The sequence below is a fragment of the Armigeres subalbatus genome, chromosome 2 (genome assembly GCF_024139115.2).
Source record: "Armigeres subalbatus isolate Guangzhou_Male chromosome 2, GZ_Asu_2, whole genome shotgun sequence".
Lineage (NCBI taxonomy): Eukaryota > Metazoa > Arthropoda > Insecta > Diptera > Culicidae > Armigeres > Armigeres subalbatus.
In genome coordinates, this window is record NC_085140.1 from 455,052,874 (window position 1) to 455,070,747 (window position 17,874).

At 39.8% G+C, this 17,874-nt stretch overlaps 1 protein-coding gene across 1 annotated transcript in view; it reads right to left on the minus strand.

The window, feature by feature from the left end:
- LOC134213815 (serine palmitoyltransferase 2) overlaps positions 1-15,282 on the minus strand; it is a 29,329-nt gene extending 14,047 nt beyond the window's left edge. Inside the window, exons 1-4 of the mRNA XM_062693173.1 lie at positions 14,899-15,282; positions 14,421-14,621; positions 14,205-14,359; positions 13,643-13,788 (exon numbers count right to left, since the gene is read on the minus strand). Coding sequence (XP_062549157.1) covers positions 13,643-13,788; positions 14,205-14,359; positions 14,421-14,621; positions 14,899-15,015 — 619 coding nt within the window. The 5' untranslated portion in view covers positions 15,016-15,282. The remainder of the gene's footprint in view (positions 1-13,642; positions 13,789-14,204; positions 14,360-14,420; positions 14,622-14,898) is intronic.
- Positions 15,283-17,874: the final 2,592 nt, after the last annotated feature.

The following is a 17,874-nucleotide window of genomic DNA, read 5'->3' on the forward strand; positions in this document are numbered from 1 at the left end:
AACGATTCACAGGATGTTTGCCTAGCAGGTCACCGGGGAAGCGGGTCTGCCACCCCACGCTGGATTCATCCGGTTTGGTTGATCACGCAGACGGACGAGCACGAGGAACCGCGGAAAATGCGCACGGGTTGGCTCACTTGGCTTGAAAGGGTGACACTGGGATCAACTTCCGTGGGAGGCGGGATATCGGGACCTCGTAAAGTAACGGAGTCGGCCAAGCTAGGGCCGGGTCAGATTGGGTTTGGCGGCGGTACTCGCACGTGCTTACCGAGGATTTCTTGGGCTGACGGTCCGGTAGGGTTGGGTACTCCCTTGGAACTGTCCAGAACCGACCAAACTGGCCAACGTTTTCACTGGGCCAAATAATTTCGGTTTCCTTGGTTAGCACCCCAAAAGAGCAAAGCGCTCACTTTCCGGGAAATTCGAGTTTTTTTTGTTCCTCGTTAGCGGTCACACAACCTTTTTTTTCACGTTCCAACTTGCAATCCCCCTTTTTCCCGTCTTCTACGTTTTCTCCTCGTTCTTCGCCCCGGATCTAGCAGTGAAATGTCGACAAATTTCGCTATTGCAAGACGCCGGAGCCAATCTCGTTTTATTAGTTTTTTTTTCACATTTCTGGAGGGTTCAACATGCGCATATTCACATTACATTTTAATTTTAGTCCATAAAAATGTATGGCTGATAAAATGGAAGAAATCCTGGTATGAAATACAAGCTACAATGTTACTTAATTCAATAAAAAAAATCAAATAAAAAGAAACGATTTAAATTTCCTGAATGTCCTGAATGTCTACTAAAACTATATCTATAAAACTATATCTATAAAAAAAAACTTGTAGAAGGATAAATGATTTAAAGTACTGTAACCTGCACACTTCCAACTGCCTCACGAGGGCATCAATGTAGCCCCCATGTAGTACCATTACTTTAAGCAAAAATAAATCATGTGAAATACAGTTACACGTACAACACAGCAACTAAACACGAACAAGCTATAAATTTAGAGAGGGTCCGCATCCAACAGAAACTGTTAAGAACTGTTAAAAGATTACGAGCCGAAATGCTGCCCTATATAAGAAGAAATTTTTGCAACCCACCATAGATACCAACAGTAACCCTCTACCACATGATCTTTTCGCCGCATCCAAGGGTCTCTCTCTCTCCTCATCACTCATTACTCTTATCACTACTTCCCAAAAGATAAGAGAGTACAACTAACTCTCAATTAAAGCCGAGACGAAGGCACCAACCAAGAAAGTGTGGAGCAAGTTGTCAGTTGACTGCTATGCAGGCAGTACGCGTGATTCGCAATAATTTCAAATCAATTAACGGTACAGTCAAAGTTGCCAAATGCCAAGTTGCCTGATCGGTAAGAATTTCTGATTAGAAACTGTGGAAGTGAGATTCGGTGGAAAAGTGACTAGTGGCTTGGGCAAGCTAGAGCGCCCCAAACTAGTGAAACTCACGGCTAATCATTTTATTCACCCTTCAGCCACCAATCCCCATTTTGAGTTTCGTCACTGATATGCCACCGTAATGCAGTGCTAGAGTGAAGATGGATTGCTAGAGATCGGTAAAGGGAAAATAGAAAGCAATTCCGAAAAACTGTGACGCTCTGTAGTGGAGTGAACTAATTTGTTGTGTCTCCTACGGTAGCCCTTTCCTTTCACCTCCAACACCAATCGCCTGGCAGAATGTGACGCGAAGTGGCAGCTACGGATGGTCAGGTCGGCATGGAGCTGGCGTAGTTCATTGGTCTGTCCGGGTAAGAACAATGTTTCATCGTCGCCGGGGGATACAATTTCAACACTGACACATATGCAAACTAACACTTTTCCCTAAGTTTATGTTGAAATAGAACGTAAGTATGTAATTAATAAACACCTATTTTAATTTGCACGTGAAATATATGCTTTCAAACGACTCCGATAATGGTGCGTCATGTGGACCAGTGCCATCTTTACTGCCTTTCTTATTTCTTGATCTCCGTCTTATGCGGACTCCATCAAGGAGGTGGTGACAGTACTTTTAACATATACAGTACATATAGTACAGTAAAGTCCCATACAACTATGCTACGCGCAGCAGATACCCAACAAACATTGAAGACTAATAAAGCGCTTATACAGCCAAAAATAAGCCTCTACAGCTAAAAAATCTAGCTTATTCAGCTTAAATTGTTTGTTGGGTAGCTTCCTAAACACATTCTACATCGTCACTCGAAGGCCACAAAGAAATAGTACATACTTTCCAAACTACGGTTTAAGACATGCGTTCGAAAACAACGTTTCTCCTAAAAGTCGTCCCCGGTGGATGCCAGGAAACAAGGAGTCAGCTTTCAGAGATCCTACGAGATATACTATTTTGCAAACAATTATTCGTATTTCCATAATCCATTCGAAATGAGGATACCTAAAGTGTGCTAGAAGCAAATAAATACAGCAACTTGAGAAGGTAAAATAGTCAAAAGCTCATGAAACCTAGTAAATTAACACTTGAATTTCTAGTTCTCGTGCAAAAAGTCAAATTTTTGAGAATCATCTACTTGTTCCAGTTCGCGTGTTAGGTTAACACCAGTTAGGCTCAGGCGAGGTTAATCATAAGAAGAAAAGTGGAAAAATTGTATCCGTCCCGTTGAATTCCTCGACCTGGGGTGCTGGTGCGGACTCGATTCGACGCACTCAGCTTTGAGCGGTGTTAGATATGGAGGTACTCAACGTGCTCAGTATGCGAGAGCCTTAACTCGGGCAACTAAATGTCTCGGATCTTCAAATTCAGGTCCATACGAACTCTTACGGCCTAGCAGAACGACCTATATCGATTCCTGCGTGCTATTTTGAGACCGACCATCACGTGCTCGATAAGCTTAGCGTGAACTAGCGTATGCCCGAAACGTCGTCACGCGCCTAGCTGCAGCCACTCGGAATTGGTCCTAGTCGGTTGTCGATTGCCCGGCCATCATGTTCTTTCGGCGTTTTCTCCTCGAAGGTGGTCACTCAGGAAAATCTGTTCGACTAAAAGCCACCTACGTCCGTTCATCAGGCGTGCTCGAAACCGACAGAGTGCTTTAAGCTTCGTCTCAACCAGTGGTTTCGGCCGTGGGTTCTACTAGGTTGGGTTTATGTGGAGCCAAATTTCATGATTTTTAGCACCAGCTATTCGAAAAAAAATCGTCAACGAACGACGAACCTGCTGTATTCCTTCGACTTCACGACGTGGGAGCTCCTCGCCGTAGTCAGGATAAGAAGAAAAGTTACTTTAGGATAGTAGTAAGGCGTTCTTCTTAAAGCTTTGTAATCCCTAAAAGAGAAAACACACGTATTAATACAAGTATGCCCAGTCCTTTTTATCTTATATCTTTGATCAAATTTGTCAATATTTCTTATTTTCCATTTTCCGGTTAGTGTTAATTCAAATCCGTTTGGGTTTAAAGGGTTTCCACCTGTGTATTGTGCCTTGGGGTTGGATGATGCAGAGGATCGAGATTATTTGAACCATTTTGGCCCGCCTTCAGAAAAGAGTCTCAGCCGGACTCAAACGCAACAGTCTGCAGTCTCCCCTGTCGCGGGAGTGGCGCATAAGCTGCTGGACGGTTGTGGGTACAAATAGCTTCGTTTCAATCTTGACGTTCTTCGCTCATTATATTTGAAGGATTAGATCTGGTATGTTTGAATATGGTGCAACTTATAGATCGCTTCAAGTATGCCTTAAAAAAAATGGTGATAAGAAACATCGGAAGAATGGTGAAAAAAATAACATTGAATGGATACTGTTTGTCTTGCCTCATTTGAAAAAAAAATGACGTTCAACTTTATGATGTAGAAAAGAGACTATTAACAATAAAACGTTTGTGTGAGATTGACAGTTGAAATAGGAATGTTGCAATGGGAGTGAAGAGTGCAGTTTGCTTTGATTTTAATAAATATGTTTTGTACTAAAACGTTCAGAAGCTACGTACTGATTACCGATTACATTACTGGGTACCGTGGAACATTTATAGCATACGAAACCGGAACCATCAAAAAGTTGTCAGTTTCATATTGATTGTTGGTGCTACTAGGGAGTAGTCATTCACGAAATCATGCATTGAACGGGACTGATATGCGTAGAAACCATAAAACAAGTGCTCTATTTCTCGGCATAGCTGTCCCGCCAAACTATTTATATGATCATTGACGCAAATTCTATTTCTAAGCAAAAAATAAGAATAATTTCAATGAAATTAAGTCTTCTGAATGGTTCTGTGATGTAATAATCTTATATTGCATTATGGTTATACGCCAGCAATGAAAATTTGTGTTCAATTTCAAATGCCATTTTCACAATTGTCGTTTTTTTGAATTTGGTACAACCGTGCGTAGAACGGCAGTATACATTACATCTATACTTCCTACGGTGCATAAGGGCCAAATCATGGTTTTCTTTAGTAATGGTACGGCAATAGTGAGACATATTTGTAAAACAATGATATGTGTAAACATTTATGAATAAAGAATAACTACACATCTTGAATAAATCTTAAAACCACGTGTTCCATGCAAAAGAAAAAGTAATTATTATTAGTAAAGGCAGAGAGACGGTCATTGATGAGGAAGGGTGATTAGTTGCTGGATTCAGGTTCGTTTTGGGTGGAGAGGGGTGAAATGGGGAAGAGACGAGTCCGATTCCAGAACCAGCCCAATTCAGCAATTACATGTTTCAAACCCGCCGGTGCACCGCGGTGGTATGCGTTTCGTGCCCCCTGTGGACAAAATGAACATAGACTATAGACTATTTCAGTGGAAAGAACGCATCTCTTGCATCGAATTCTATCAGAAATCCTATCTTCGTCCGACCGAGCCGCGAATCCGGCAAATTGTCTAAAACACCCTTCAAAATTGTTATTTGCCGGCATCATTGATCATCACTTAAGAAGTAAACCGAGCAGCAAGTTCAAAGGTCTTCAAACTTGGCGCTGTCCGCTGGCAACATTTACCATCACTAAATGTAACGAATGAAGCAGCGAACATTAACCGGCGAGAAGTGCTTCTTAAAAAAAAATCACATTTATCCTACAATTTCTCCGGAATTCTCCAAGGAAACCCTCCAAAAACTTCTCTAGAAATCTAGTCCCCTGAAAATGCTTTCCAAAATTCCTTAGGATATTCATGCTGAAGCGCTTCCAAGACTTCTTCCTTTTCATTTCGTGACATGACTTTTATCTCCTTTCATGAAAGAAGCTAGCAAGCTTATCCAATCTGGAATATATAGTGCCGAAATATACCCTAAAAACAAGAAAAATGGATTATAAAGTTTAAGAAAAATGTTTTAAATCATCAAAATTTCCCGTATTACACCGCAAAATAATAAACAATTAACAACTACAAAAATCCCCATGACGACAGTTAAGAATTAGCACAAATTCAAATTCAACCAATAGGTTGCTCAGTTTTACTGGGTACCGCCTGGTACCGCAAAGTTTAGAACACTGGAACCATAAAATGAGTACTAATTTACTCTGACTCCAACATCTTGATAATTATATCTATGTTGATAGTGTTGGAACGTGTTTAGTTCCTCCACTATTGAATCTACCCTACAGTCGCCTCTCCCCATCTCGATATTGAAGGGACCATCGAGATAGGGAAAGATGGGAAATGGAAATGGGTACTAGATCCAAAAAAGTTAGTTGCTATGAAAAACGACAACAAAACAAATATCATTTTTTGTTTTGATGTTTTTGTGATTGTCTAAAACACGATATACAGAATCAAGGTAGGCTTGTAAAGAAAATGACAGTTCAAAAGTGACGTGATTGCTATCGCAGTATGAACGAGTGCAAAAGAAGGCCGAACTTAATCGTATAGAGCGTTGGTTTGCTTCGTCCCGAGCAGCGATAGCAGTGACGTCAATTGTTTACAGTGAAAATTTATGTTTACGTACGTGTCGATAGTGCATTGTTTTTGTATGCCGTGGTATAAAGATGGTCTATAATGGCCTAAACATTTTAACATATCGACATAAGGAGAGTGAATGCAGAACGAATATGATCAGAACATATCGAGCTAGAGGTATATCGATATAGGGAGTAAGAAAATTATGTCTTCACTTGTCATAAGACGAGTTTATACAATCCCATTGAATTCCACCACTTAATTGTATCTTGACAGATACGTATTTCGCCCTCAACAGTAAGGCCGTCTTCAGTGTCTTGTACTTGACTCAACCCTCCATCCACCCCTATGACACAATTTTTGTATCAGGCATCTGATAATTTTGTATGGATCGTCACACTAACTCCCTTCCACCCACTGAGCGTCACGTTCTTTATGAATGCTCCCTTGTCAGGGATCGAAGTGATCCGTTCGCGAGAATGTCCGATGACAAATTCGCAGCAACAAAATTTTACAATGATATGGAAATGCTAATATCATCTTCCAAACTTGGACGTACATGTTCATGATAGCATTAGAGGCGAAAGTATAGAATTGATAGTTCCGTTAGGATACGGCAGGCATGAAGAATGTTTTTGTAGAAGTCGATTTGAAAGCGAGCGGAGGGCAATATTTGTGATGGCACATATCGCACGACCTTCCTTCTGCCAAGCTCCCGTATGAAGGGGGAGGGAAGAATATCAGTGTGGAAGCTGATATATCTCCACTGGCAAACAAAATTTTGTTTGGCTGCTCGTTTTTTTTTTAATTGTATGATCCGCTCTCGGAAAACAAAAGTTATGGTGCTTACTCTGTTATCTGCGGCCTGCGGGTAACATTAAGTTAATTGAAAATTTATGATTTCGGGAAGTCGGGGAAATAAATTTTCAGTTAAACGCTGCCACAACGGTCAATTTGAATGGATACGCATGGGTGGCTGATTGGGCGAAAGATCCACGAAATTAAATTAAAGCGAATGGGAAAAGGTGATAATTGGGGTTGGTTCGGATGTCGAGATCATCAAACCGATAACATCAGGATTGGTTCATACGAAGAGTTCATGACCATTGCGAAAAGTGATTTCGCTCCAAGCCATTGGAGTTCAAACTGGTTTTCTGGGCGGTTACATCCAAGAAGTGTGATAAATCTGGAATAGTCTCCGGTCCACGGTTCCACAGTTTTCGCGGTCCGAAGGCTCCTGGACGGAACGAAAAGTTAGGGAAGTGATAATCCCAGTTTATGTCTACGTGCTAGCTAAGCTGCTGTGTCCTTTTGTTGCAGCCATCATCAGATCGGCGCCGGTTAAAAGCACGAGTTTGAGCTCGATCCATCCCCCTCCCCCCCTCGTGGGTTCAGTCAGAGACCGAAGCATTGGCCAGCAGTTCATCATTGCCGCCTCCGCGGTCTAGCATCCGTCACCAACCCGCTGTGAATCCAACTCGACCGCCACCTATCCACGCCGGAGCGCCATCTTCGAAAATATTTCGCGTTCCTCATTCCCTACTGCGGACATTCTAGGTAAAACTCCATTCCTCAAGCAACTCCAAACTCTAACTCGAGCAACATAGGTAGGAGAGTGTTGGGGCACATGTGGTGCCTGTGTCTTGTGCAAATGTGTTGCATGAGCAGTGTCGGAGAGTCGAGGCGCATACGTGCACTTGATATAAAAATATAAAAAAAAACCCTGATTGATCCACCTAGCGGCGTTTGTGCCTTTCTCGTACATCAGATATAATAAAAAAATTGAGTGGGAATTTCTTAGCGTGTTTTTTTTTGTATATACATCGTATTTTGGCCATAACTTTTGATCCCATAGTCCGATCTAGCCAATTTTCAATAGGAAACAATAGGACAGGATTCCCCTTCTTATTGCAAAGAAATCGGATCAAGATAAGCGCCTAAAAGATGAGTGAGTTTTATTTTGCGCACATACATACACACACACGCACACACATACACACAGACAGACATCATCTCAATTCGTCGATCTGAGTCGATTGGTAAATAACACTATGGGACCTGGACCTCATATCACATAATCGTCTTGGAAGTGAGAAAGGCAAAAATGTTCAATTATTTTATCATTTTGAGTGTTTTGTCAGAGGAACATCGCAATTTTATTTTTTAATTATTCCTAGCTCGCAAAAGACCATTGTTTGTTTGCTCTTAGCTCTCCCACCTCCCATTTTTTTAGTAGACATTCCCGTACACCCTTAATAGTCTAGCAGTCCATCTATTCACATTTATTTGCGATAATTTAAGTGCATTGCAGTAAAAAAAACAAAAATTTTGATCTTGGATTTTATGTTCAAAGAAAAATGGAGAAAAAAAATGTTTGTTAATTATCTTGGCTGCGCGCGGGGGATTTTCTATAGGAATTTCCGGAGAAATTATCAGAGGAATTCTTGGAGGAACTGCCGGTGGAACTTCTGGAGGAATTTATTGAAGAACTAAGGAAGAATTTCCGGAGGAAATCCTGGAGGAACTCTCGTAAGAATTCTAGGATGAACTCCCAAAGGAACTTCCGTAAGAATTGCAGGAGGAACTCCTGGAAGAATTCTTAAAAGAACCTCCCGGAGGAATTCCCGTAAGAACTCCCAGAGAAATTCTCCGAGGAACTTCTGGAGGAATTTGTAGATAAATGCCTAAAGAAATGCTAAATGATTTTCTGGAAGAAAGCCTGATTGAATTTCTGAAGGAACTACTGGTGGAACTTCAGAGGAACATCCGGTGGAATACCCTAGAGGAAGAGAAAAAATATTTCTAAAGTAACTTCCGAAATCCCATTTCTCGTGAAATTCCTGCCAAATATCGTCCAGGAATTCCCTGTGAAGTTCCTGGAGGTATTACCGGAGAATTTCTTAGAAAAACTCCTGGAAGAACTCCGGAGGAACTCCCACAAGCACTTCCGGAAGAATTCCCACATGGAAGTCCTGAAATAATTCTTAGAGAAGTTCCTAAAGGAATTTCCGAAAAAATATCTGAAGGAATTCCCAAAAAAATACCAGGAGGAATTAATGCAGAAATTCCCAGATGAAATCTTGAAAGTATTCCCAAATGAATTGCTGAAGAAAATCCCTGCGGATTCTTCCGAAGAAATTTCTGGAAGAACTCTTGGCAGATATCCGAGTAAATTCCGAGTGAAGTGTGGGGATGTAATGCCAATAAGAAGAAGAAGAAACTTTACTACCATATTGGGGTTTGCTGTCCAGATATCGGTAGGACTTAATATGCCCTTCTCAAAGTACTTCTTTCTTCGCAGGAATAGTGCTGAACAATCGCACAGCAGATGTTGAGAGGTCTCAATCTCACAGTCACAAAAGCGACAGATATTAGTTTGACTTCTGTTTATCTTTTTCAAATGATATCTGGCCGGACAATGACCTGTGAGCAGACCAATAACTATTTTCAAAGAACTTTTTTTTCAGATTCATCAATTTATTTGAAATTTTATTGTTTGGAGTGATGAACTGTTTAGATTGTCTTAACCCTTAAATGCGCAATGTTGTTTTAAAACAACAAACCGAAAATACGTTTAATGTTAATGATTTCAATGGTTATTTACGTTAAAAATATTTCCGACGAATTCTAAAAAAATCGTCTTGCGCCTTTAAGGGTTAAGGCCTTTATAGCGATCCAACTCGACTGTATCGTCTCATCCTCCCATTTATTAATCTCCATTTGTATAACACATTTAGAAACTCCGCAAAAAGGTTCGGGTCCTATGAACTGGACACCTGAACCTTGTCTTGCGAGTAAATCCGCTTTTTCGTTTCCTTCGATGCCACAATGGCCTGGCACCCAGTACAAATATACCTGGTTCGACATAGCTAGTTGTTTCAACAATTTTATGCATTCCCAAACTAATTTAGACTGGCATTTGAATGATTTTAATGCATTCAGAGCCGCCTGGCTGTCTGAGAATATACAAATCCGGGTATGTCTGTATTTTCTTTGCAAGCATACGAATGTGCATTCCAAGATGGCAAATATTTCTGCAAGGAAAACAGTAGTCCACTTTCCCATTGGTATAGATAAGTTAAGTCCTGGGCCTGTGATTCCTGCCCCAGTACTGTCATTCATTTTTGATCCATCTGTGTAGAACATAATCGATCCTGGAGGAATATTTGGCCCCCCTAATTCCCATATTTGGCGGTCTGTTTGAACTACTGCGTATGGTATATCTAGGTTCAGGCTCTTTTCCATCCAGTCTTCGTTCATTACTACGATTGGATTAATAGGAAAATCTCTCAGTATACTCATTTGTTCTAAAAGATTGCCTTCTAAAAACTCATTACATCTTCGTAATCTTAGTGCACATTTTTCAGCTTCCATTCGCACGTATTGATGCAGTGGTAGCTTACTAAGAGCTGCTTCTAGTGCTAGTGATACTCATGTTTTTCTTTTGAAATCCTTATCTAGAATGCTATCAGAAATCAAAAGACAGGAACACCGTCTTCGACCAGAGGTCGTACAGACTGAACACTTAACACCTAGACAACGGACAGAACATATAACACTCAGTGGACCGGTGGAGAATTTTTCGTTAACGAAAAGTTTCCTCCTTACCGGGGCGGGAATCGAACCCACGCTCCATAGCCCATGCGTTAAGACGATTGATGTCGCTAGCCGCACGGCCATGAAGTCCACGAACGTAAGAAGGTAAAAAACATGAGGATTACTACTCCCGACCACGCCTGTCTTCACGGTAACTAGGGAGAGGATGAAACTTAGCATGAGACCACCGACTTAGGAGCACCCTCATAAGTACCACGGATTTAGATATTGAGGAAGGGTTAGCCAGAAGCTAGTAATGTGACCATGATAAATCATATTCAGTAACACACCACAATGTATGGTAGAGGTGATGGGATGTTGTTTATATTGGTTTTCTGAGCTGCGCTTGAAAAAACAATTCAAACATGAAAAATAGAACGTGATCGTTTCTCGTATTTGACTCGACTCGAATTGCATTTTAGATTTTGTGATTTTAAATTAAAGCCACAAACAGCCACTTGTATAAGAAAAATTGTTTTCTAGCATCCAATAATTTGATAAAAACAATTTTTTATCTGCTTTTGCTGATTCAAAGTATGTAATTTTTTATTATCACTTTGTGACCCCAAAACCACCCTGTGACTACACCACTGAAGTGAGCACCCCCGTCTCTGATTGTTTTTGTAAAGAAGTCTGTAATAAAACAATTTTTTTTCCTCCACGACCTCCTGCACTTGGTCCGCAACTCGCTTCTGCAAAGCTTATTTTTTACGCATGGTCAGAACGCTATCTAGCTTGACCTGTACCAGAATTACTTCTGACAACAACCAACAATTTTAAAATACTTTCCGTCATTGACGGCCTATTATCGCTCGACGTCGGCTTTGCCTTGTGATGGATCTAAAACTGTAAACATCACTATCTTAGTCACCGGAAGATATTTATGCTTACCTACAGCATTTTTTTAATTAAAAAAAACTGGTTTCAATTGACTCTAATTCTGTAATCTTTACTCGAGGTCAGCAGTTCGCATTTTAACAAATTCCATTCGTGAAGAGCAAGACCATGACCTGAATCGAAAGTAACCTGACGATTTTTACAATACACTTGACGCTCTTTATAATACACAATCTCAAATTTTATATATTGGTACCAGATTTACATTGATTGATAATAACAGTAGGTACACAATATTTTTATTTTGAACTTTTTCACAACAGGAAGTGCAAAAATAGTGACTTTAGTGACCATTTTCCGAAAAATAGTGACTTTAGTGACTTTTGGATGCAAACAATGGCTTTTTAGTGACTAGACTCAAAATAAAGTGACTCGCTTCCAGCCCTGCATGAGGCTGACACGATGATACTTTTATGCCCAGGGAAGTCGAGATAATTTCCAAACCGAAAATTGCCTAAACCGGCTCCAGGAATCGAACCCAGCCACCCTAAGCACGGTTTTGCTTTATAGCCGCGCATTTTACCGCACGGCTAAGGAGGGCCCCTTACCGCTGTAGTCTACATAGTAAGTCTGAATTGTGCTATTTGGAAAATATGTATATCGGTGGATTAACACCTAGGGTAACGTGACATAAAGACCTTAACATGGTTCTTTTTTCATTTCGCAATTTTGGTCAATAGAGATGCTTGTAATGCTTGTGTAAGGTAAGTGCTGTGAGAGACAAATTTACAAACGATAAATCGCCTTTGTTGTTTTACTTAATACTTCGTCGCCGGCGTCATGCAGAAAGCATAGAAAAATGGAGCAGAAAGAAAAGAAATTAGATTATTTTGCAGATAAAAGTATCCAGTCATGTAGATACGGTTGTTTTCCATAGGTCTAGTGTGGAAATTATCTCCAATTTTCATGAAGTCGTAATTTCAGGGAGTGTGACGTATACGCAACCAACTTAATACGAATTGGATTCAACTCCGTTTTCAGGAGGTGAAGCTTAGATTTTGAAAGTCATATTTCTCGGGATCAGAGAAAACTTGGTGAGTGGAATTTAGTTTATTCAATCTTGTACAAGATGAATCTTATGTCACATTCCACAATCTTTTGATTGCAATCGTGACTTGTTCGTTTAAAAATACTTTCGAAATGTCATTTGGAAACAAACAAAATCTCCGTTCAGCTGTTTATTTCACTAACTATGCATAAAGCTAATTGACTTCCCATTTGACATTTATGAACTAACATATCATATCAAATATAGAAAAGAAGCCATATACTACGTCACATGAAATTGTGTTATCGATTGGTAGTAGTGAATGTATGAGTAGGAGTACGTTACCAAAAACCATTAATGAAAACGAAAGATTTGAATGTCATTCGCTAGAGAGCGAACAAGTGTGAAGATGAAAAAAGGTGGAAAGCAGACACGAGAAGTCGATATATTAACGATACAAATCCAAGCGTCTATATTTCGTAGTGGGTGCAAATGGCTAGCTCAAACCGATAGTATTGGTTATTTGTATGCAATGCGCTAGTTGGGTAAAATGTGGCACCTTTTCTTAGTTAATTGCCTAAAGTTTGTCGCAAAATCGAAATGCGGCTGGAAGCAATAAAGATTTGTAAAAATTTAATCAGAATATATCTTTGAAAATAAATGTTTAATTTGGCTCTTTTCGATTCCATTCTAGAGTTCTTTTTTTCATTTGATACAAAACTTATTTTCATTATTCATTTTAGACAAAAAGAAGAAATCTCGTAATTTTGTTAACTGTATCGATTGTTTCATACGAACAAACTATTTTTCTCATGAAACATAAACGTAAACGTTAAGATCTTTTATAACAAGGCCTTCATTCGTTTTTCAAATATTATGATAAGAATCATTACTAACAAACCTTTTATGGAACGTTATGCACCATTCATGTTGGAATCCCCATTTCTCAACTAGCAATATAAACAATGAGTCAATTTTCATCCACAACGGTATGAGTCTAGTTGATTTGGCGCGTCATCGTTCTCCGCATGGTACCCAAGGGTTCGTTATCAGTGCAGACGTAACGTAATTTGCTATCTCAATGCTCGCACCACATTCCACCACACTGAATGTCGCGAGTCATTACACTACACAACACAAGTGCAGAAGGCCTCGCATGAAAAAAAGCTTATCCAAACACATCACAGGCATTTAGGAAAGACATTTGCATGTCAACAAGCAACTAATTAGCGCTGCATACACAATTATTAGCTGCTTGATGGGATGATTACATTTACATTACACCTACCAATTTCCCGCCGCGAGCTACAAGCTGCCAACCCGTAGGCTTTGATGGATTCTTCCGCTTCATCTGCACACGGTCCCTCGTTCTGGGCAAAGCCGAGATAGTTGTACGATCCCAGGTTTAAGCATCTTGTCTCGGTGCCGGTGAACCTAAAAACAAACGTCAACTAGAATCCAGTAAACCTATAATACAGGGCACAATTGACACCTTTCGGTTTCCTACTGAATCACATTATATTTCCCAAAAAATGCAAAAGTAAAACCCCTTTTTTGAATGTTAAAAATTGAATTCGAATTGTGAATTTTAGCGAAATCCATTTAACAGACATAGGTTGTTAATATGAATGGATTGTGTATAAAATATCCCAACACACATTGGAATCTAAAAAGAAGCTTTTTTTAATTAAGCTTTTCCAGCTAAAAACTAGTTTGTTCAGTTTAAATTGTTTGTTGTGATATGTTATTTTTGTGTTTTGAATTCCAAACAATCCGTATTGCTGTAGCTCAGAGAAGATGACCCCGAACATATGGTCGGGAGTGTACATATTTGACTAATTATTACTTACTCGAACGACCACCCGTAGTCATTAGTAATTCGGTCCTTGAGGGTCACCTCCGAGCCCGGCACACTACAGATGGGTCTGTTCCAACAGTCTTTCACCCGTCGATAGACGTATCTAAGATAGAACTTTTCGAACGCATCGTACAGTGGCACGTAACCCTGAAACACGATATGATTATGATAGTCATTCAATTGGATACGGTCACATCAATTGACTCACGTCTCGGTGCTTCTCGGTTGCCACCTTCGGGGTGAAGAACAACTGATTTATGTAACCGAGTATCATGAGCAGATAAAAGCCCAGGTAAGTAAAACAGGCGGTGTGGAGTGGCACCTGCTCATACGACGATTTCGGATACTCCATACCATGATCGTGTTTCGTTTGCTGCAGCGATTCGGGCTGGTGTTTGCTGAAGCCATTCTATACAGGCAGGAAACGGGAGCCACACAAGAGGGCAAACAGTTGGAAGGGAGAAACGCGCACAAAAAAAAAGAGAAGCCATTAAGTTTTTGCCCATCAAGAAACTAAATTTCATATTCAACGCAAGGGCGTGTGCGAAGTGTTAATTAATTCTAGACACACTCGCGCTATACCTTTTCTACAGGATATCAGGCGATGATAGCGGGTATCACCACCTTACACACATCTAATGACTCATACTGAACACTGATATAGAGTAAAAAAAATCTCAGCTCACCGAGATGTTCTTGGTGCCATTGGTTTGCTGATGCTCCGAGAACCGGGACCGGACGTGATGACCATTCAACGCCGTGCCATTGTGCAAGGCGTGGCCGTTCTTCATCAGTTCTGGCATTTCTTCGGCTGAAAACACTCCAAAACCGAAATGTCCCGTTTCAAGTCGCGCCCGCAGAAAAAGCAAACTTTCTAAAATACACTGCCACAACTTTTCACGGCTCCGCCACTCGCGCACCACTGATCCACACAAAATCGATATATGCAAAACGAAAAGTCAAAACCGTGATGATATAGACAACGGCGGACACACACGCACGGAGCGGCGCAAGGACTGCCAGTGGGAAGGTACGGGCAGCCCGTTCATATGCCTTTCGGGTCCACCGAAATTTGACAGTTTCGTATGTCATGTGTCGTCCGCAATGTCCGCAATACATCTCCAGTGGCTGTACCGAACACATGGAACTTTAGCTATACAAACACATAAAACTTGTGACCATACTTCCACGAAACGGTTCATAATAAACGTGAAATAACCGTTACCAAAAGCACATGCTGCATAGTTGCTGTAGTGTTGGTGATCATGTTAAAGTTATGCTTCGAATAGGTCGAACAGAATTTAGTTAGACAAATTTTGTACTTTGTGCATGGTTTTACCCGGGCACTTTTATCAATTATTTTATGGAAAACAAAAATTTACTAGGAAGGTTTCATCAGCTGAGATTCAAGTTTAAAATTTTAATTGGTAGTTTTGGTAAAAGTTACGCGATCTAAACAGAAAGTAGAAGGGATCAATTGAAAACAATATGAAGACAACAGAATCGAGCAACAAGTATATGACATTTCTTTTAAATAGAAGGTGATTGGTTATTTGATGTTACACTGAAAAGCATAAAAAAAATTAAAATTAAAATTCCAAAAAATAGTTTAATTATAAACGATTGACAGTGCGGGATTGGATTTTCCTTATACGGTGTAAAAGTGTGATATCACAAAACAAAATTCGCCTTCAATAAAAAGTAGTGGGCTAACAAAATATCAACTAAAACTAAAATCGATATTATTTTCAACTGTCTAAGACGAGTTTAGTACTTTCCATTTAATTCCACTACGTTTTGTTATCTTTACAGATACGTATTTCGACCTCAACTGTGAGGCCGTCTTCAGTATCTCCTACTAACCTAAGTCGAGTTGAGTACGCCTCACAGTTGAGGTCGAAAAAAACGTTCATACGAAAGAGATTAGGGTGGTTAAAAAAATCGATTTTGCTCCACAACGCTCATACAATTATGTTTCATGTTCTGAGTGTCCTCCGAAAATTTGAGCTGATTTCGATATAAACTGAATTAGCACAAGCCACTTACATGGAAATTAGTATGGAGAAATTACATTTACCATTATACTGATTATAGCGCGTCCCCATTATGCGCATGCGAAACCTACAAATCTCAAAGGAATACTAAAGAACTTTCCCTCAACGAAAACCGCATCTTGATTAATCGTTCCAATAATTAGTAATATAATTTAAGGCTGCCCTGGAGTGACCCTTTCCGGTTACCAAGCTACGAGAGCCGCTGTCGTCTGATCAATCTTGATACTTTGCGAGTTAGAAGGAACGTCACCATATCGTTGACCATCGCGGATGTCCTATAAGGCAGGGTTGATCTATAGGTTCTTCTTGAGCTTATCAACGCACGTCCGAGAGCTTTTCGTAACAATGTAATGTTGAGGCCAAGACACCATCGCACGGCGGCTAAAATCGTGTGTTTATTTAATATTACCTTTATTATGTGATTTAGCGTAATGGCGTCTTCGAGACATTTTATCAGTAAGTCGATGCGTTTCTTTGGAGGTATTCAGCTTACTGGTCAGTCCCCCTAAAAGTGAGATGAAAAATTTATTTTCCCACTTTACAACATTAATTTTATTTATTTAGTTTACATCTAAACAGATAGGGTAAGACGGTATAATATGCCCCCCCCCTAAGGCAATACCCATTGACGTAACTACAGGGGGGGCTATAGCCCCACCTAGGATCTATCTAGCCCCCCCTAGAAAATGTGTTACTTTGTATAAGTATTGTAAATTTTACCGAAATCTCAACAGCAGAACTGTTCGGTAATTTATTTTACAGATTTTTTGTAATTTTTTCCATTGTTCAACTGTCAAAATCACCGAAAATCAGTTAAATTATTTACCGAACAGTTCTGCTGTTGAGATTTCGGTAAAATTTTACAGAATTCAGCGATTTATTTTAAGTGTGCAGCATGTTGAATCTATTCGCTCAAGTTTTTAAACTTCGAGCAATTGTTATAAGGCTTGCTCACGACAAAATCTGGACCCCTCAAAACACGTTATAACTTATGAAATACCAAAGGAAAAACCTCATCATCAAGTGAATTAAAAAATATATTATAGATTTTTAAGTTTTTCCAGGTTTTGTGAGTAATTGTTATCTAAATCGAGCGTATCCTTCCTAACTAATACCAATCCTAAAAGCTGCAGCGCATTTTAATTATCACTGTTGGCTTCTTGAGAAAGGTTTGGTCAAGCTTTTAGATTTCAAGTAGAGGTAACTAAAAGTTTAATAAGAATGAACTTGAAATTCTTTCGGATAGATTTTAGAAACTCCCCATACTATTTAATTCTCTATTGTCGCTACAGCAATGAAACCAGAGAAAATGACTCAGTAGGCGTGAAACAGACCTACTGATAGAAAAGATGTGTTAAATGTTCCTATGTGTAAACAAATGCTTCTATAAGTTAATTTGTTGCAATTTTTTTTTTAACTAAATTGAAAATTAACGACCAATAAGTTAGGATGTAAAACTGATTTTTTTTAAATCATCCTAGAAGTTATTCTAACAGAGAAGAAAGGTTAGTTTGTTGTGGTCAGATCGCCGTTTGAAAGCTCGTAGGAATTGTCAGGCCACTGAATTGAAAGCTGGCGCAAAGAGTTTAACCAACTAATTTATCCAAT